A 19,474-nucleotide genomic window follows, 5' to 3' on the forward strand; every position below is an offset into this window, starting at 1 on the left:
CGAGCACGTTCAGCCAGCTCACCGCTACCTTAAGCAGCACTGGTATTGAGGTGAGATGTGGAGCAAAATTGTGAAATACATATTTTAACCCCTTAGCTACCAGTATATTGTTACAGCCCTGGCATTTAGGGGTTAAATTATGATTTTGGAGATCTTGGAGTTGTCTGTTATTTAGTGGCAAGTATCCTTGTTATTGTGTGAAGGTGGAAGTGGGGAAAAGGAGGCTTCACCCTGGTGTGTTGCTGATAAACAAAAAGATTTAAACTACTTATACCCAAAAAGGGTTAAATAGTGAGACATTGGGGCCCATTTATCAAGCTCCGTGTTTCTGACGAACCTTCAGACTCATCAGAAACACCAGTTAGGAAGCAGAGGTCTAAAGACCGCTGCTCCATAACCTGTCCGCCTGCACTGAGGAGGCGGACAGAGATTGGCCACGAATCTGCAGGGGTGGCCACGAATCTGCAGGGGTGGCGTTGCACCAGAAGTTCACAAGAGCGTATTGCTCTCCGCATTCGGTGATGTCTGTCGGACAGACATTTCATAAATAGGCCCCTGTAGGAATTTAAAGGGAAACTAAACCCAATTTTTTTCTTTCATGATTCAGATAGAGCATGCAATTTTAAGCAACTTTCTAATTTACTCCTATTATCGATTTTTCTTCGTTCTCTTGGTATCTTTATTTAAAAAGAAGGAATGTGATGCATAGGAGCCAGCCCATTTTTGGTTGAGAACCTAGGTTATGCTTGCTTATTGGTGGGTAAGTGTAAGCCTCCAATAAGCAAGTGCTATCCATGGTGCTGAACCTAACATGGCCTGGCTGCTAAGATTTACATTCCTGCTTTTAAAATAAAGATAGCAAGAGAACGAAGAAAAATAGATAATAGGAGTAAATTACAAAGTTGGTTAAAAAGTTCTTGCTCAAAAAATTTGGTTCAGTGTCCCTTTAATGAGTTCTATAAAGTGGGTACAATTACTGATCTGTAGAAACTGGATTGAAAAATAACAATTTCTGTAATACAAACACGTAGGTGCAGGCGGGGTATATCTTGGAAGAAATCTGTACAAAATACTAAGAAAACAGAAGGGCACAACAATACTTTAAAGGGACAGTCTTCTCCAGAATTGTTATTGTTTAAAATGAAAGATAATTCCTTTATTACCCATTCCCCAGTTTTACATAACCAACACGGTTATATTAATATACTTTTTTATATCTGTCATTGCCTTGTATCTAAGCTTCTGCAGACTGCTCTCTTATCTCAGTTCTTTTGACAAACTTGTATTTTAGCCAATCAATGCTGACTCATAAGTTATTTCACAGGCATAAGCACAATGTTATCAATATAGCACACATCAACTAGTGCTGTCTATCTGTGAAAAACTTTCAAAATGCAACGATTGGAATGAAAACTCGTTAATACATCTAAGACACGCTGTGCACTACTGCCATGACATGATATTGCTTTCAGTAACCTTTCTACTGCTCTGCTGAAGGTCAGAAGTTTTCTGTCTCATGTTTGCCACAAAAACAGGACTGCTCTCTATAGCCCCTTGAACCACTGTGGTTTTTAATGAACCTGCAAGAAAACAAAAAAGTTTAGTCAAATTGCAGAAAACTATATTATACCCTTTTTATGATCAGTATATACTACAACTAGCAAATTCCTAACACAAATGTACATAGCAAAAACATATTAATACTAATCAGTAACAGCTAAAGGGGTGTTACCATCTACTTTCAGGGTTATTCCTATTGAGACTGGTATCTCCTTTTACACGTAACCGAAAAGAAAAAGGTGAGCTAGCTTAATGTATTGTGTGACCTAGCAACATTCACTTGATATTTAAAGGGACACTGAACCCAATTTTCTTTTTTGTGATTCATATAGTGCAGCAATTTTAAGCAACTTTCTAATTTACTCCTATTATCAAATTTTCTTCATTCTCTTGGTATCTTTATTTGAAATGCAAGAATGTAAGTTTAGATGCCGGCCCATTTTTAGTGAACACACTGTGTCGTTCTTGCTGATTGGTGGATAAATTCATCCACCAATAAACAAGTGCTTTCCATGGTCCTGAACCAAAAAATAGTTTAGATGCCTGCTTTTTCAAATAAAGAAAGCAAGAGAACGAAGAAGAATTTATAATGGGAGTAAATTAGAAAGTTGCTTAAATTTGCATGCTCTATCTGAATCATGAAAGAAAAAAATTGGGTTCAGTGTCCCTTTAACTAATCCAAACACACTCAGGCCAGGTGTAAGAGATATGTTTTGTTTTGTTTTTTCCTTTATGTTTCTAAAAATAGTTTTAACTAAAAAGTAATTGTTAAAAATTCTCAAGAATTGTGGTGTTTGCTAAATGAGAATGCATTTGCATTTATAAGAAGAACATAAAAATGGAGTCTAATATCTAAGAATCGGCAAAAATTTGAATTTGGCATTTGTTTGCTAAGCGATTGCTGAATATGACTGCACATAGCGGCATTCAGCTGAGTGAAAATGCAACACAAAAAGATATCTGCAAATCCACATCATTGTGTGTTGCACTTTCTCAATATCCAGGAGGGGAGGTTTGGCCAATGAGGGGAACAGGAGAGCCCCTTTGAATCTCTCTTTGTCTCTTTCCCTTCCTTTTATTGTCTCCTCTTTATCTCACCCCATTTTGCTCCTTAAGTTTACTTAAAAGGACATTAAACACTTTAAGATGGTAATATAAAATGATAAATTGTATATATAAAAAAACACCTCTGCAATATACTTGTATGATTTATTTTGCCCCCTTTTCATGTAATTCCATTCTAAAATTGTGAGTTTTTCAATTCCTGTTAGAAATGGAAGTGCAGAATACTGTTATATTCCACACAGCCAATGGCTGAACACTCTAGTGTCCTATTTATAACTGTCCCTAATTGGCCACAGCAGAAAAGGCAACCTAAGTTACAACATGGCAGCTCCCATTGTTTTATAGACACTAAAACTTAAACAGCTATCAAACATACATCTACATGTTATTCTCAGACTAATCTTTTCTTTGAATGCATCATTCTATCTAGTATTTATTTAATGTTTAATGTCCCTTTAAACCCATCTTCTTGACCTCTGTGGCTGCTGTCCCCAGTATTTCACCCAGACTGACACAATGCCGAATTGTAATCAATAGATAAGGCCTTTATTTTAATGCCCTGCAATCCACCACAATTAAAACATGGGGCAGATTTAACTGGCAGTTATGTACACGTAAACCTGATAATGGACTGTTCCTTATTTTCTTTTTATTTGGCACCAGAAGCTATATAGACTTGTTATCATCTTAAGGCTCTGGGCATAGATTTATATTTGGTGATTATTGTTGCATTAGTAGACTTTTTATGTTGTAACAGATGTTGTGCCTGTATATCACATTTTACTGATTTGTTATTTGCTGTTGTACAACATTCTAAAACATAATAAAAATATCTAAAATGTCATTGTTAAAGGGACATGAAAACAAACATTCTGTTATAATTCAGATAGAGTATATCATTTAAATAACCTTCCAAGTTGTTTAAAACTGTTTGCTTTGTGTGAATAATAAAAGAAAACATTTGGGTTTCACGCCCCTTTTACCTCCAGTGCACTATATGAACTGTATCCTGAACTGTTTGATAGATAAGGGGCGCCGTCGGCAGTTACTTACATAGGTTTAGACTAACATCTTGTTATGATATTGAACAGCCTAACATATAGCCATTGTTTTCATTTAACTTACAATTCATTTATTTAAATCTTATTTAAAGGACCGCTAAATACAGTAAAAGTGCATAACAAAATGACAATGAATTTCATAAAAACAGTCAAAAAAAATTCTGACAAATTAAGTTTTTCTCTCATTTGCAAGCCCCCTATATCATGTGACAGACATCAACCAATCATACACCAGTATACGTACAGTATACCCTGTGAGCTTGTGCACATGCAAAGTGTGTATATAAAAAGACTGTGCAAAATTTGGTAAGGGAAGTAAACTGAGAGGATTCTTAAATTGTGTGCTCTTTCTGAATCATGAAAGTTTAATTTTGACTTGTGTGTCCCTTAAAGTAAATTAAATTGAATTATCATTGCATTATGTGTGTGTGTCCCTTTAAATTAAATTGAATTATCATTGCATTATGTGTGTGTGTGTCCCTTTAAATTAAATTGAATTATCATTGCATTATGTGTGTGTGTCCCTTTAAATTAAATTGAATTATCATTGCATTATGTGTGTGTCCTTTAAATTAAATTGAATTATCATTGCATTATGTGTGTGTGTCCTTTAAATTAAATTGAATTATCATTGCATTATGTGTGTGTCCCTTTAAATTAAATTGAATTATCATTGCATTATGTGTGTGTGTCCCTTTAAATTAAATTGAATTATCATTGCATTATGTGTGTGTGTCCTTTAAATTAAATTGAATTATCATTGCATTATGTGTGTGTGTCTCTTTCTTCAGTTCCAATTCACTTTTTTTCTAGTTGTCAGTTTTTCTTCTCATATTACACCCTAGACTTAAAATGTAGACTTAATTGCTATTGGTAGTGTATTTTTTAAGTACAGTTAGAAGAATTTTTGGAATATACTTACATTATGACAGCTAGAGTTATACTTTTTAAAATGCCTGCAACTAGCTGCTATTATGTCTCTATACCTCGTGCATGCACATTCATCTCCCACTCATGGTTTGCGTGCCACTAGTTATATATCACATGACTTCATTGGCACTTGGAGCATTAAGGTTACTGCTTGATGCAGTCCAAAAGTGGACCCAAGTACTATGGAGGGATAGAATAGACCAATCGGAGCCCTGGATGTACCTCAGCACATGAGCCACTGGCAGTGTATCATTGGTAACAGGAATAACTTATTAGTAGTTAGTAGTTTAGCATACCTGAAGGGAAATGTCAGAGGCTGCTCAACCTGGCCAAGATGCTATATGAAGAACAGTCCAATATATCTATACTATAGGACAAGACAGTTGTAGGTTCAGGTATAGGATCAATATCTGTAGAGCAGTTCAGAATGCAATGCAGATCCAATATATCTATACTATAGGACAAGACAGTGGTAGGGTCAGGGTCAGGTTCATGTATAAGGTCAATATATGTAGAGCAGTTCAGAATACAATGCAGATCCAATATATCTATACTATAGGACAAGACAGTTGTAGGTTCAGGTATAGGATCAATATCTGTAGAGCAGTTCAGAATGCAATGCAGATCCAATATATCTATACTATAGACAAGACAGTTGTAGGGTCAGGTTCAGGTATGGGGTCAATATCTATAGAGCAGTTCAGAATGCAATGCAGATCCAATATATCTATACTATAGGACAAGACAGTTGTAGGGTCAGGTTCAGGTTCAGGTATAGGGTCAATATCTGTAGAGCAGTTCAGAATGCAATGCAGATCCAATATATCTATACTATAGGACAAGGCAGTTGTAGGTTCAGGTTCAGGTATAGGGTCAATATCTGTAGAGCAGTTCAGAATGCAATGCAGATCCAATATATCTATACTATAGGACAAGGCAGTTGTAGGTTCAGGTTCAGGTATAGGGTCAATATCTGTAGAGCAGTTCAGAATGCAATGCAGATCCAATATATCTATACTATAGGACAAGACAGTTGTAGGGTCAGGTTCAGGTATAGGGTCAATATCTGTAGAGCAGTTCAGAATGCAATGCAGATCCAATATATCTATACTATAGGACAAGGCAGTTGTAGGGTCAGGTTCAGGTATAGGGTCAATATCTGTAGAGCAGTTCAGAATGCAATGCAGAGGCAGGTCAGACATGCAGAGTTGGCAACAAAGGGGAATAAGACAGAATCAAAATCAACAAGCAGGTCAGGTACACAAGCAGGGTTAGTACAGGATCAATAACAGTAATCCTACAAGGAAAATGCACCCAGGAATCTCTAACAGAGATTGAGTAACTGTGTCATTTAGATAGAGCAGTGATGATGCTCAAGCAACATGAAACAATGATGCAAGTTTGTGCACAAAGCGTCTTTCATATGAAAAGATGTGAATAACCGGCAAATAACCACACACTGTCATAAACAACATGGCAGCACCAATAGTGAAAACTTAGAATACCATAACGGAACCTGGTTTACTGGAAATGAGCCAGACTCTAATACATCTAAATGTAACATGTGGCTCTTGTAGAAGCATTGTTTTGGAAATATGTGTATTACAAAAATCCTTCTAGTTGTGCATTTCATATATGACTTTTATGCCCTTTTAATGTATATATTTTTTATGTTATGTATTTTGTTATACCATTGTAAAGATTGAATGTTAGACTTTTTCTTTTTAACATTGAGTAGACTAATAGCTCTTCTCTACTGACTAGTAGCCATTGTTCCACAGTCTAGCAGACAACAGTGATATTTTACCACCCCGTATACATCCTTTATCACTGGTACAGTTTTTATAGAAGACATAAATCTACATTCACACCATTGTCTTGCTTCTCTTTAGACTTCTCGGAACTAATGTCTGACTGAATAGAAATATCTACTATCCTACGGCGTCTACTGAGTACACCGTCCAATTCGTTGACATTTATTTTTCGGCTAATTCTTCGATAGCTTATCTTCCGGGTTGGCTTTTTTACGGTATCCTGAAATGAAATGGGAAGGAAAGTCACCTGGAGCTCATCTTCAACTAACACCACTTAGCAAGGTTAATGTCAGGAAAATATTACGGGACACTTACAACCAAAAGTCCTTGCAGCTCATTAATGACACTCTTACGTTTACAGGCAACTGAAGAATGATGCTGAGAAACAAACAAAAAGATTTATTGAGAACAGTAAGACTCACAGAATGATTTAGACTAACACTAAAAACTAAATCAGTAACACATAAGTAATCTCTGTTGATTAATCAAAACAGATATATCAACATCTATCGACCAAAGCTAACTGAGGCAAAGAAGCATATGAAATACATATTTTATGAGAACATTTTAAAATTACAGGTACAAATACCCAAATCTGGAATTCCAAAATGCAAACTTAATCTGAAATCAATTTTTTTTTATAAATTAAAATTTTTTATTTTTTTAATCAAGAATGAATATTATTCCCTGCCTGTAAGTCACAATCTTCTCTTTTTTTCACAGCTAAGTTTGTATTTATTTTAACTAGGTAGACTATTTAGAAAATAGTTATTAACTATTTAATAACTACCTAGCTAAAATAAATACAAAGTTACCTGTAAAATAAAACCTAACCTGCCTTACACTAAAAACTAACATTACAATAAAATAAAATTAATTGAATTATTAAAATACAATTTTCTAAATTACAAAAATAATAAACACTAAATTACAAAAAATAAAAAACGAAATTATCAAAAATAAAAACGAATTACCCTATTTTAATAGCCCTATCAAAATAAAAAGCCCCCCCCCCAAATAAAACAAAAAAACCCTAGCCTACACTAAATTGCCAATGGCCCTTAAAAGGGCTTTTTGTGGGGCATTGCCCCAAAGAAATCAGCTCTTTTACCTGTAAAAAAAATAAAAATACAAACACCCCCCAACAGTAAAACCCACCACCCAACCAACCAACCCCCCCAAATAAAACCTATCTCAATAAACCTAAGCTAACCATTGCCCTGAATAGGGCATTTGTATGGGCATTGCCCTTAAAAGCACATTTAGCTCTTTTACATTGCCCAAACCCTAAGCTAAACGAAAAACTCACCCAATAAACCCTTAAAAAAAGCTAAAACTAACCCCGGACGATCCACTTACAGTTATCGAAGTCCGGACATCCATCCTCATCCAGCCGGCGAAGTCATCATCCAGGCGGCAAGAAGTCTTCATCCGGGAGGCCTCTTCCATCTTCATCCAGCCGGCAAAGTCCTCATCAAGACGGCAAGAAGTCTTCATCCAGACGGCATCTTCTATCTTCATCCATTTCTATCAGCCAATAGGAATTAAAGGGGAAAAAAATCCTATTGGCTGTTGTAATCAGCCAATAGGATTGAGCTTTCATCCTATTGGCTGATCCAATCAGCCAATAGGATTGAGCTCTCATTCTATTGGCTGATTGCAACAGCCAATAGGATTTTTTCCCCTTTAATTCCTATTGGCTGATAGAAAATCTTTCAGCCAATAGGAATGTAAGGGACGCCATCTTGGATGACGTCACTTAAAGTGAAACTTAATTTTCCAGCGACGATCGTAAGAAGAGGATGCTCCGCGCCGGATGTCTTGAACATGGAACCGCTCCGTGCTGGATGGATAAAGATAGAAGATGCCGTCTGGATGGAGATAGAAGATGCCGTCTGAATGGAGACTTCTTGCCGTCTGAATGAGGACTTTGCCGGCTGGATGAAGATGGAAGAAGCCGCCCGAATGAAGACTTCTTGCCGTCTGGATGATGACTTCGCTGGCTGGATGAGGATGGATGTCCGGACTTCGATAACTGTAAGTGGATTGTCAGGGGTTAGTGTTAGTTTTTTTTAAGGGTTTATTGGGTGGGTTTTTCTTTTAGCTAAGGGTTTGGGCAATGTAAAATAGCTAAATGCTCTTTTAAGGGCAATGCCCATCCAAATGCCCTTTTCAGGGCAATGTTTAGCTTAGGTTTATTTAGATAGTTTTTTTATTTGTGGGGGTTGGTTGGTTGGGTGGTGGGTTTTACTGTTGGGGGGTGTTTGTATTTTTTTTACAGGTAAAAGAGCTGATTTCTTTGGGGCAATGCACCACAAAAGGCCCTTTTAAGGGTCATTGGCAGTTTAGTGTAGGCTAGAGTTTTTTTTATTTTGGGGGGGGGGTTATTTTGATAGGGCTATTAGATTAGGAGTAATTCGTTTATATTTTTGATAATTTTGTTTTTTATTTTTTGTAGTTTAGTGTTTATTTTTTTTGTAATTTAGAAAATTGTATTTTAATAATTTAATTAATTTTATTTTATTGTAATGTTAGTTTTTAGTGTAAGGCAGGTTATTTTTATTTTACAGGTAACTTTGTATTTATTTTAGCTAAGTAGTTATTAAATAGTTAATAACTATTTACTAACTAGTCTACCTAGTTAATATAAATACAAACTTACCTGTGAAATAAAAATAAAACCTAAGCTAGCTACAATATAACTATTAGTTTTATTGTAGATAGCTTAGGTTTTATTTTAAAGGTAAGTATGTATTTAGTTTTAAATAGGAATTATTTAGTTGATAATTGTAAGGTTTATTTAGATTTATTTTAATTATATTTGTTAGGGGGTGTTAGGCTTAGGGTGACGTTAGGGTTAGGGGTCAATATATTTATGTAGATTTAGTGATGTGGGAGGTCAGAGGTTTAGGGGTTAATAATTTATTTTAGTATATTTCATTGTGGGGGCTTACGTTTTAGTGGTTAATAGGTTTATTATAGCGGCGGTGTGGGCGGACGGCAGATTAGGGGTTAATAATCTTTAAATAGTGCTTGCGATGCGGGAGGGCGGCAGTTTAAGGGTTAATAGGTTTATTATAGTAGCAACAATGACGGAGAGCGGCGGAATAGGGGTTAATAATTTTATTTAGTGGCGGCGATGTCCGGAGCGGCAGATTAGGGGTTAATACATTTATTATAGTGTTTGCAATGCGGGAGGCCTCGGTTTAGGTATTAATAGGTAGTTTATGGGTGTTTAGTGTACTTTTTAACACTTTAGTTATGAGTTTTATGCTACAGCTTTGTAACGTAAAACTCATAACTACTGACTTTAGATGGCAGTACGGATCTTGTGGTTATAGAGTGTACCGCTCACTTTTTGGCCTCCCTGGCAAATTCGTAATACCGGCGTTATGGGAGTCCCATTGAAAAAGGACTTTTTAAAAAGTGCGGTACTGACAATGCGTGATGACCAAAAAGGTGTGCGGTACACCTATACCTACAAGACTTGTAATAGCAGCGTTAGGGAAAAAGCAGCGTTATGAAGCATAACGATTCTTTTTAACTCATAATGCAAAACTTGTAATCTAGCTGATAGTCTATAAATTTATAGACCAAGAGCTGGATGCAAGATATGGACGCACTGACTTTATGATATAGACAAACCTGTCCATCCTTTCGAGCTGGTCTCAGGACAATCCCATTCTTTATCCTCTCCATCATTTCCTTTACTGCTTCAGTGGAAACATCATTACATTCTGCAAGTAAAATAGTCCCTTTATTTAATAATGGTTTATTGACTCATCTGCTTAGGAACTCCTATGTTCCCTGGGGTGCGATATCATAAGATTATAACCAGAGGCATTGCTTTGTAATAAGCCATAAAAAACTAGATTATCCAGATAATCATCATTATCATCATCATCATCATAATAATAAAACTCAAATTCCCCTATATAATCATGCAGGTAAGTAGCAGAGAACCTCATATGGTTAATTTTTTAGTTATAAGGACACCATATACATAAATTAGATTGTAAGCTCTTTAAGGAACAGGGCCTTGCATTACCAGTTTGTATAACCATTTATAAAACTGCAAATGCTACCAGGGAGCCCTTGACGTGAAGGTATGATCATGTGATCCTGTCACCACGTGTTAAATAACGTTGTTTGTAAGAGTGCTGCTTCCTAACTGACTGGGGTGGTTAACAAGTTCTGCTGTTTTGTGTTTGGTTGTGTGAGAGCAAGGGGTGTATGCTGGTTCCCAGCTTATACCCATCTTGCTTTACAGAAAATGATGGGGCGTTTCACCAAAAACATTTTTTATTGAGTTTTTCTATATACAAGGTGTAAGACATGTCACTGTGATACATTGCATAATTGGTTACAGTAGCTTGTATTTTTCGGTCTAATGACCATTATACATTCACTAAACATTTTCTAAGAATTAGCATATATGGATCCAACAAATAATTGAAAACGTGGTGAAGAACGGGTGGAGAAATAGAACAATAGAGAAACCAAATTAACAAACAAACGAATTACAAGTTCAATCATCTAGAATGGGGATATCAGTATGTCTGATTTGAGTTAGTAACTATTTGAGAGTTTGTGTTTCATGGGTCTTCTATTGGGGAGTGGGTGGTTGTGTGAGGATGTGTTTCAGTCAGAAGTTAGAGTAGGGCTATTAGATAAGGATTCCCAGTAAAAGTTAATGTCTGCATATAAAGAAAGTCTGTTTGTTCTGTAAAAACCATATTGTTATAAGGGTAGGATGCTGTTCAGCTTTTGTATTCACATTGTCTGAGTAGGTATTTGTAGGGACTTCCAGTGTAGGGTAATTAATAGTCTAGCGCTGTTTAGTCCCATCTGTAGTAAAGTGTTTCGGATTCTACACCTGCTAGGAGGGCTCTTGTTCAGTAAAGCTATTACTGGTGTTAGTGCGAAATCTGAACCTAAAAATGATTTAAATATGTGTTCTACTTTACTCCAGAAGGGGGTTATTCAATGGCATGTCCACCACATGTGTAGCATGGTGCCTTTCATATTACATCCTCTCCAACACAATGGAGATAATGAAGGATACATTTTGTTTAATCTAGCTGGGGTTAGGTACCATCTGAGGAGTATTTTGAAGTTTAACTCAAGTATACACGTTGATGTCGAAGATCTGCGGGTGTTAATATAAATTTGTTTCCATTCTTGGGCCTCCAATGTGCTTTGGAGTTCTTTATGCCATTGTGTAGCGTGTGTGGGGGTGGGTGTAGAGGTTGCAGAGTCTAAAATTTACTTAGAGATAGAAAGGGAGCCCTTGTGTGGAGCAGGTGTGATGCAAAATTGTTCGTAGGTGTGAGTGGCCTGGTTAAATCAGGTTTGAAATTTGTGTTGTGCAAAAAATTATGAATCTGAGAGTAATTGAGCCGTGAAGTAAAAGCACAGTTTAAAGCATTCTGTAGACTATTTTGTGGCTTCAGATTCCCTTGATCTTAAAGGGAAAGGAAAGGGACAGATTCAGGGGTCTCTAGAATTTCACCTATTTTGCCCATGGGTTTGTATCCCCCTATAAATGCTATATTTGGAGAGATTGGTGTCAATGGGGAGGTTTTAGTGGAGATTCCAACAGTCTGTTCTATCAGGTGGTCCCACGTGTTAAAGATATGTCTGTATAAAGGTGATTTATGGCATGATAAGGGCCTGTGTTTTTCTGGGGTCCGACATAAGGAGCCTGGGGAAGGTGATCTCAAGATCTGAGAGTCTAATTAAACCCAGGATTTTGCTTCTGCTTTTGTGTGCCAATCATGTATGCATTGAAGTACTATTGACTTGTAGTATGCCTCAATTTAGGGACTCCTAGGCCCCCTTCTCTTGTTGATCTATACATGGTAGCTATATTGATTCTAGGTCATATACGTTACCAGATAAAAAAAGTTAAGGCATTGTTGGAGCGGCTGGATATACAGTGAGTGCAGAATTATTAGGCAAATGAGTATTTTGACCACATCATCCTCTTTATGCATGTTGTCTTACTCCAAGCTGTATAGGCTCGAAAGCCTACTACCAATTAAGCATATTAGGTGATGTGCATCTCTGTAATGAGAAGGGGTGTGGTCTAATGACATCAACACCCTATATCAGGTGTGCATAATTATTAGGCAACTTCCTTTCCTTTGGCAAAATGGGTCAAAAGAAGGACTTGACAGGCTCAGAAAATTCAAAAATAGTGAGATATCTTGCAGAGGGATGCAGCACTCTTAAAATTGCAAAGCTTCTGAAGCGTGATCATCGAACAATCAAGCGTTTCATTCAAAATAGTCAACAGGGTCGCAAGAAGCGTGTGGAAAAACCAAGGCGCAAAATAACTGCCCATGAACTGAGAAAAGTCAAGCGTGCAGCTGCCAAGATGCCACTTGCCACCAGTTTGGCCATATTTCAGAGCTGCAACATCACTGGAGTGCCCAAAAGCACAAGGTGTGCAATACTCAGAGACATGGCCAAGGTAAGAAAGGCTGAAAGACGACCACCACTGAACAAGACACACAAGCTGAAACGTCAAGACTGGGCCAAGAAATATCTCAAGACTGATTTTTCTAAGGTTTTATGGACTGATGAAATTAGAGTGAGTCTTGATGGGCCAGATGGATGGGCCCGTGGCTGGATTGGTAAAGGGCAGAGAGCTCCAGTCCGACTCAGACGCCAGCAAGGTGGAGGTGGAGTACTGGTTTGGGCTGGTATCATCAAAGATGAGCTTGTGGGGCCTTTTCGGGTTGAGGATGGAGTCAAGCTCAACTCCCAGTCCTACTGCCAGTTTCTGGAAGACACCTTCTTCAAGCAGTGGTACAGGAAGAAGTCTGCATCCTTCAAGAAAAACATGATTTTCATGCAGGACAATGCTCCATCACACGCGTCCAAGTACTCCACAGCGTGGCTGGCAAGAAAGGATATAAAAGAAGAAAATCTAATGAAATGGCCTCCTTGTTCACCTGATCTGAACCCCATTGAGAACCTGTGGTCCATCATCAAATGTGAGATTTACAAGGAGGGAAAACAGTACACCTCTGTGAACAGTGTCTGGGAGGCTGTGGTTGCTGCTGCACGCAATGTTGATGGTGAACAGATCAAAACACTGACAGAATCCATGGATGGCAGGCTTTTGAGTGTCCTTGCAAAGAAAGGTGGCTATATTGGTCACTGATTTGTTTTTGTTTTGTTTTTGAATTTAAGAAATGTATATTTGTGAATGTTGAGATGTTATATTGGTTTCACTGGTAAAAATAAATAATTGAAATGGGTATATATTTGTTTTTTGTTAAGTTGCCTAATAATTATGCACAGTAATAGTCACCTGCACACACAGATATCCCCCTAAAATAGCTAAAACTAAAAACAAACTAAAAACTACTTTAAAAAATATTCAGCTTTGATATTAATGAGTTTTTTGGGTTCATTGAGAACATGGTTGTTCAATAATAAAATTAATCCTCAAAAATACAACTTGCCTAATAATTCTGCACTCCCTGTATGTCCTAGGAAGGGTTATTGGGATAGTTTGAGGAATGTATAGAATTCTAGGCAAGATTGTCATTTTAGTTGCTTGAAATCTGCCCCACCATGAAAGTGGTTTATCTTGCCACGTAAGAAGAGTTTGTTGTGTTGAGTGTAAGAGAGGTTTATAGTTTAAATCGAATAGCTGTGATATACAGGGGGACAACAGCACTCCCAAATATTTTAGGTAGTTTGTTTGTGGTTTGTATGGAAAAACTGTTATAAGGGAAGTTAATTCCTTCTGTGATAGAGAAACATTCATTATCTCAGACTTTTGTTGGTTAATTAGAAAGTTTGATAGTCTGCCAAAGGTTTCAAATTCCTTTATTAGTGCTGGTAGGGAGGTTGATTGGAAGGCTAATGTGATTAGAACATCGTCTGCGAACAAATCAACTTTGTATTCATTTGGATCTACTACAATCCCTTTAATAGTTGGGTTCTGCCTTATATGTGTAGCTAGGGCCTCCATGGTCAGTATGAGAAAGAGGGCATCCCTGCCTGGTGCCATTTGAGATTTGGAAGCTATGGGACAATACTCCATTAACCCTTACTTTGGCTGAAGGTCTATTGTATAAATGGAAGATTCTCTTTATCATGGTTTCACCGAATCCAAAATGGTATAGTGTTTTTTTGAGAAAAGTCCAGTTTAACCGATCAAAGGCCTTCTCTGCATCGGTTGAGACCAGGGCAGATGGAATTTTGTGTGTTGTTGCATGCTCCATGGCCTCTCTGAGGGGGACAAAACCTGCTTGGTCTACGTGTATAAGGGAGGATAGTACTGAGTTAATTCTTCTAGCTAGGACATTCGCGTAAATTGTAAAGTCACTATTGAGTAGTGAAATTGGACGATAGCTACCATGGTCTGTTGCTGGTTTCCCTCGCTTGGGGATTACTGAGATATGGGCCACAAGTAATGGTGTGGAGAGTTGATTGTCTAGGTGGTTAAAAATGTTCACTAAATGAGGGATCAGGGTTTGTTTAAATTGTTTGTAATAAATGTTTGTCAGGCTGTCGGGTCCTGTGCTTTTTTTGTAGAGGGATCTCTTGGGTCTCTCTAGGGTCCTCTAAGGAGTCAGATAAATCTTTAGATAATATTGGAAAATGTGAATCTTCTAGGTAATGGTCTATCAGAGCCATGTCAGAAGAGTGTTCATTAGGTTGGATATTATATAATGTGTTGTAATATGAGCTAAATGTGTTAACTATTCTTTTACAGTATGAAGTTTCAACACCTTCTTGTGTTTTAATTGATTGAATGAAGTTAGCAAGGGTCTTCATTTTTAGGGATCTAGCTAAAAGGGTGCCAGCTCTATTTCCCTCTATGAAATACCATTTTTTAAGATAGAAGGCTTTTCTTTGAGCTTCTTTGTTTAAGAGGTTATTCATTTCTTGCCTGGCTGCTCTAAGTGCTTCAGCGCAGTTGGTGTTGGTGGGGTTTTTCATATGGGCATGTTATGTGTGATGAAGTGCACTCAATAAGTGAGTGTATTCCCTGTTATAGGACTTAGTTAGGACTTAGCTTTTTGCTTAATGAATTCACCCCTAATAACTGCTTTGTGGGCTTCCCATATCATGTTTGGGGAGAATTGTGGTGTTTTATTATGTAGAAAGTAGTCCTGTAAGGACAGTTGCATTTTGTTTACTATAGTTGGTTGAAGGGTATTGTCCAATTTCCAAGTGAAATCTGTTATCGGTCTTTCTGGCCATTCCATAATTAGAGACACCATGGAGTGATCTGACCACGGTGTTGGTTCAATGTACGAATTATGAGTCAAAGTGAGTCCTATTTGGTCTACACATATGTAGTCAAGTCTGGAGTAGGTGTCGAAGATTGGAGAAAAAGGTGTGTGTTTTTTGTGATGGGTGTTGAAGCCTCCAGATATCATTGAGGGCATCGGAGCAAAGGTATTGGGATATATTTGTTGGAGAGCTTAGGGGATGTTAACATTTTGCTTGTGAGCAATCAAGTATAGGGTTTAGGGCGATGTTGAAGTCACCGGCTAATATTGTAATGCCCTTTGATACGCCCAGCAGCTCCCAGATGAAACGTTTAAAAAAGCGTGCCTGACCTGTATAGGTAAGTTTGGGTTCTGAGTCTCAAAGACTCAGAACCCAAACTTACCTCTGCACATTATCCAGTGGGCTTCTTCAATTCACACAATAAAAATGAGGTGGCATCTTATTACGTAAGTCACGTTTGCTAAAGTAACTAGCTTGTTATATTAGAGTCCAACCAAGATTACATATCGACCGTCTGACTTACGTAATAAGATGCCCACCTCATTTTTATAGTGTGAATTGAAGAAGCCCACTGGATAATGTGCAGAGGTAAGTTTGGGTTCTGAGTCTTTGAGAAAGTGAGTCTCTTGTAGGAAGATAATTTCACTTTTTTGTTTATGAAACCAGTTAAGCGTGATTGAACGTTTTGTGGGGGATTTTAGGCCCTTTGCATTTTGGGTGGTTATTTTAAGTGTCCATGGGAAAAGGAATTAGATGCTCTTAAAAGAATTGTTGCACTCTTGGTTCCATTCTATCTCCCACACAACTCAAGTCCATATCACCTACTGTAAGTTCCTTGCTTACACATGTGGGGATGTATAAATGTCTATATTACTAACACCTTTATATCCTCCACAACTGGAGAAAGCTTTGTAATACAATCATGTCTTAATTGCACATTTTCTTACGTGATTTACCTCATTGAATGCACTATTTGTGATTTACAATATGTGGGACTCACGAGTAGGGACGCCAATTCCCGTATACGGGAACATTTGTCTACTATTTCTAGGGGCAAATCCTCCACTCCACTTGTGCAACATTTTGCTACTAAACATGGTAGCAATATGCATTCATTCAGGTGGTGTGCAATAGAAAAAATAAAAGCTCTGAAATGAGGAGGTAATTTGGATCAGATTATGGCTAAAAGAGAGATGTATTGGATCTTCAAACTGGGCATTTACATACCCGAAGGTCTTAATTCAAAATATGACCATATAAATTATTAGGAGTAGATATATTTCCTTTATTTATGCGGTGCTCAGTTTGTGGATCCAATTAAAAAATTCAAAAATGGTAATAGTATATATATATATATATATATATATATATATATATATATATATATATTTTTATATATATATATATATATATATATATATATATATATATATATATATATATATATATGGATTAAGTATATGTATTTATTTGTATTATACACTGCCTTGTTTTTGTACTTTTCAGATGTACTTGATTCCAGGAATTAGCATAGGATGTTTAAGATTGTATATATTTTCATATTAACTATCTGGTATAATCGTTTTGTGCTTTCTGGATTATTATATGCATCTGTTTTTTGCTAGATAACTATTTTATCTTTTAACCTGTGAACATACAGTATATATACCAATGATATTCTGAATTCAGGTTTTAATTACTATACAATCTAATGTCTAGTATTGGATAATATATATTGTTCAATATGTAATAATTATTATCCTATGTATGTATAGGACTATGAACTTTGGGTATATTTAACATTGTTCAACTGTATTTCATGTGTTTTACTAGTTTTCTGTTTATTATCCAGTCCACTTCTGTTGTTGTTACACGTAACCATGGTACCTTAATGAAATAATTGAGAACAGCGTATCGAATTAGCAGCAACCTATACGGTTGCTTCTTAATATTTTAAAATGAGACAGGTTGATCCTAGCACTATTGGCTATGATTACGGCGTAAGCCGAAACACGTAAGCCAGGTGGTGCTACGCTTACCCTATTGCACTTGTTTTCCTTCCACGTTTTTAAGGATACAAATAAAGCTTTTTGGATTTTAATATGAACTGTCCAGCCTTCTTTCCATGAATCTTATATTACTTGTCCCTGAGGCGATATAGCGGGACTGTTATGTGCTGGCTTACCAGTTCTTTCCTTGGCAATAAAAGTGTTAGAGGATTCTTTTAGAGCAGTCCATTTTTAGACATCCTATTGTGTTTTAATCATTGGTTTCTTGTAGCGGTGTCACTTTAAGGACAGTGCTGTGAGGAGCGGGAGTTGTGGCCTAACTTTAGGCCTAGCGATCTGATATGCGAGGTCTGCTAGTGCTGGTTACCCACCTTGTTTAGTGGGTGTTGGTGGTGATTTACCAGGGGCATGAGTAGATCAGGGCTTGTATGGATGGTGTTTTTTTCAGCACCCTCCGGTACCTTCTGTTCCCTCGTGGTGCGGGTAGGGTGATCACCGCTCTTGCTCCGCTCTATGAGGTTATGAGTCCTACAAAGCCTCTCTATGGTTGTAAATTACTGTTTTACATTTTGATTACCCTTATATGTTCTAGTATCTATCCCTAAGGGTTCTTTTAGTCTTTCCAACATATTGTTTACAACACCCCCTGTAGGGAAACAAATACAATTATCTCCACTCTTCACACATTTTCTACTCTGACATTTACTATATACAGGTATATATTATTTTTTTTAAGAGACACTTATGTTGATGCACACTGGGTGACTGGGTAACAAATTTGTTACATATTTTTGTTTATTTAATTGAAAATATTATACTTGTGCTCATTAATTAGTTAGTTTTACCTTATTTTGCTTAATAAAATATTTATACCAATCTACTACTTACTTTTCTCATTGTTACAATCAGATTTTTTTATTCCTTTTCTCTGTTGGATTAAAGTGATGTAACTGTAAAAATAATAGAATATGGATTTTTTTGACATCTTGCAATATTATGTATATTAAATATATACATTTTTCATGCCCTTTTCTTTAAATTTTAATTGAAAAGAAAAAAAAAAAGATATAATACAAATTTAATAAAAGGGAGGTGAAAAAAGCAGCACTTTCCTTTCATGTTTTAAACATTTTTAAAGGTATTTCTTTTATTAACATATTTAACAAATTGTGTGTAATTTATGTTAGTGACTAGTATGAAGTTAAAGCGTATACTACAAAGGGATTTCCAAATTACTTAGAATAAATTATTGAGGCTCTAAAGTATTAGGGGACTATTCGGAATCTGATAATCGATTTATAAAAAATATATTAAAAGCTTTTAAAGAAGAGGAAATGAAAGCATTAAACAGATGTAGAAACATAATAACAGTAGGCATTGTAGGGAAAAAAATCTAAAAATGTTCAATGGATTAAATTATATCTTTAAATGAAAATAAATATATAAATTAAACTTCATGGTTCAATTTGCTTCTGTTTACTTTGTTCTATTGGTATCCTTTATTGAAAATCTTACATAGGTAGGCTCAGGAGCTAAATGGTGGTGGCTATACAAAAATGCCTCTTGTCATTGGATCACTCTATGTGGTCAGCTAGCTCCCAGTAATACATTGCTGTTCTAGAAGTGACTTTGAAGAGGTTAAAAATATGGTTTTATGCATACAGCAGAGCAATAATAAAATACTAAGATACATTAGAGCATTTTCTTTTTCCATATTTATCTCCCTTTAATAGACAACTATAAAGGGACATAATGCAAAAATAATAATAATAAT

At 36.5% G+C, this 19,474-nt stretch overlaps 1 protein-coding gene across 2 annotated transcripts in view; it reads right to left on the reverse strand.

Moving 5' to 3' along the window:
* Positions 1 to 1,125: 1,125 nt before the first annotated feature.
* LOC128650410 (shootin-1) overlaps positions 1,126 to 19,474 on the reverse strand; it is a 138,303-nt gene continuing 119,954 nt past the window's right edge. For both annotated transcript variants that reach the window (XM_053704331.1, XM_053704333.1), the window contains 5 exons: positions 18,589 to 18,650; positions 10,076 to 10,167; positions 6,746 to 6,808; positions 6,488 to 6,650; positions 1,126 to 1,580 (listed from right to left, as the gene is read on the reverse strand). In XM_053704331.1, coding sequence (XP_053560306.1) covers positions 1,444 to 1,580; positions 6,488 to 6,650; positions 6,746 to 6,808; positions 10,076 to 10,167; positions 18,589 to 18,650 — 517 coding nt within the window. In that variant the 3' untranslated portion in view covers positions 1,126 to 1,443. The remainder of the gene's footprint in view (positions 1,581 to 6,487; positions 6,651 to 6,745; positions 6,809 to 10,075; positions 10,168 to 18,588; positions 18,651 to 19,474) is intronic.

The sequence above is a fragment of the Bombina bombina genome, chromosome 2 (genome assembly GCF_027579735.1).
Source record: "Bombina bombina isolate aBomBom1 chromosome 2, aBomBom1.pri, whole genome shotgun sequence".
NCBI classification, from domain to species: Eukaryota; Metazoa; Chordata; class Amphibia; order Anura; family Bombinatoridae; genus Bombina; species Bombina bombina.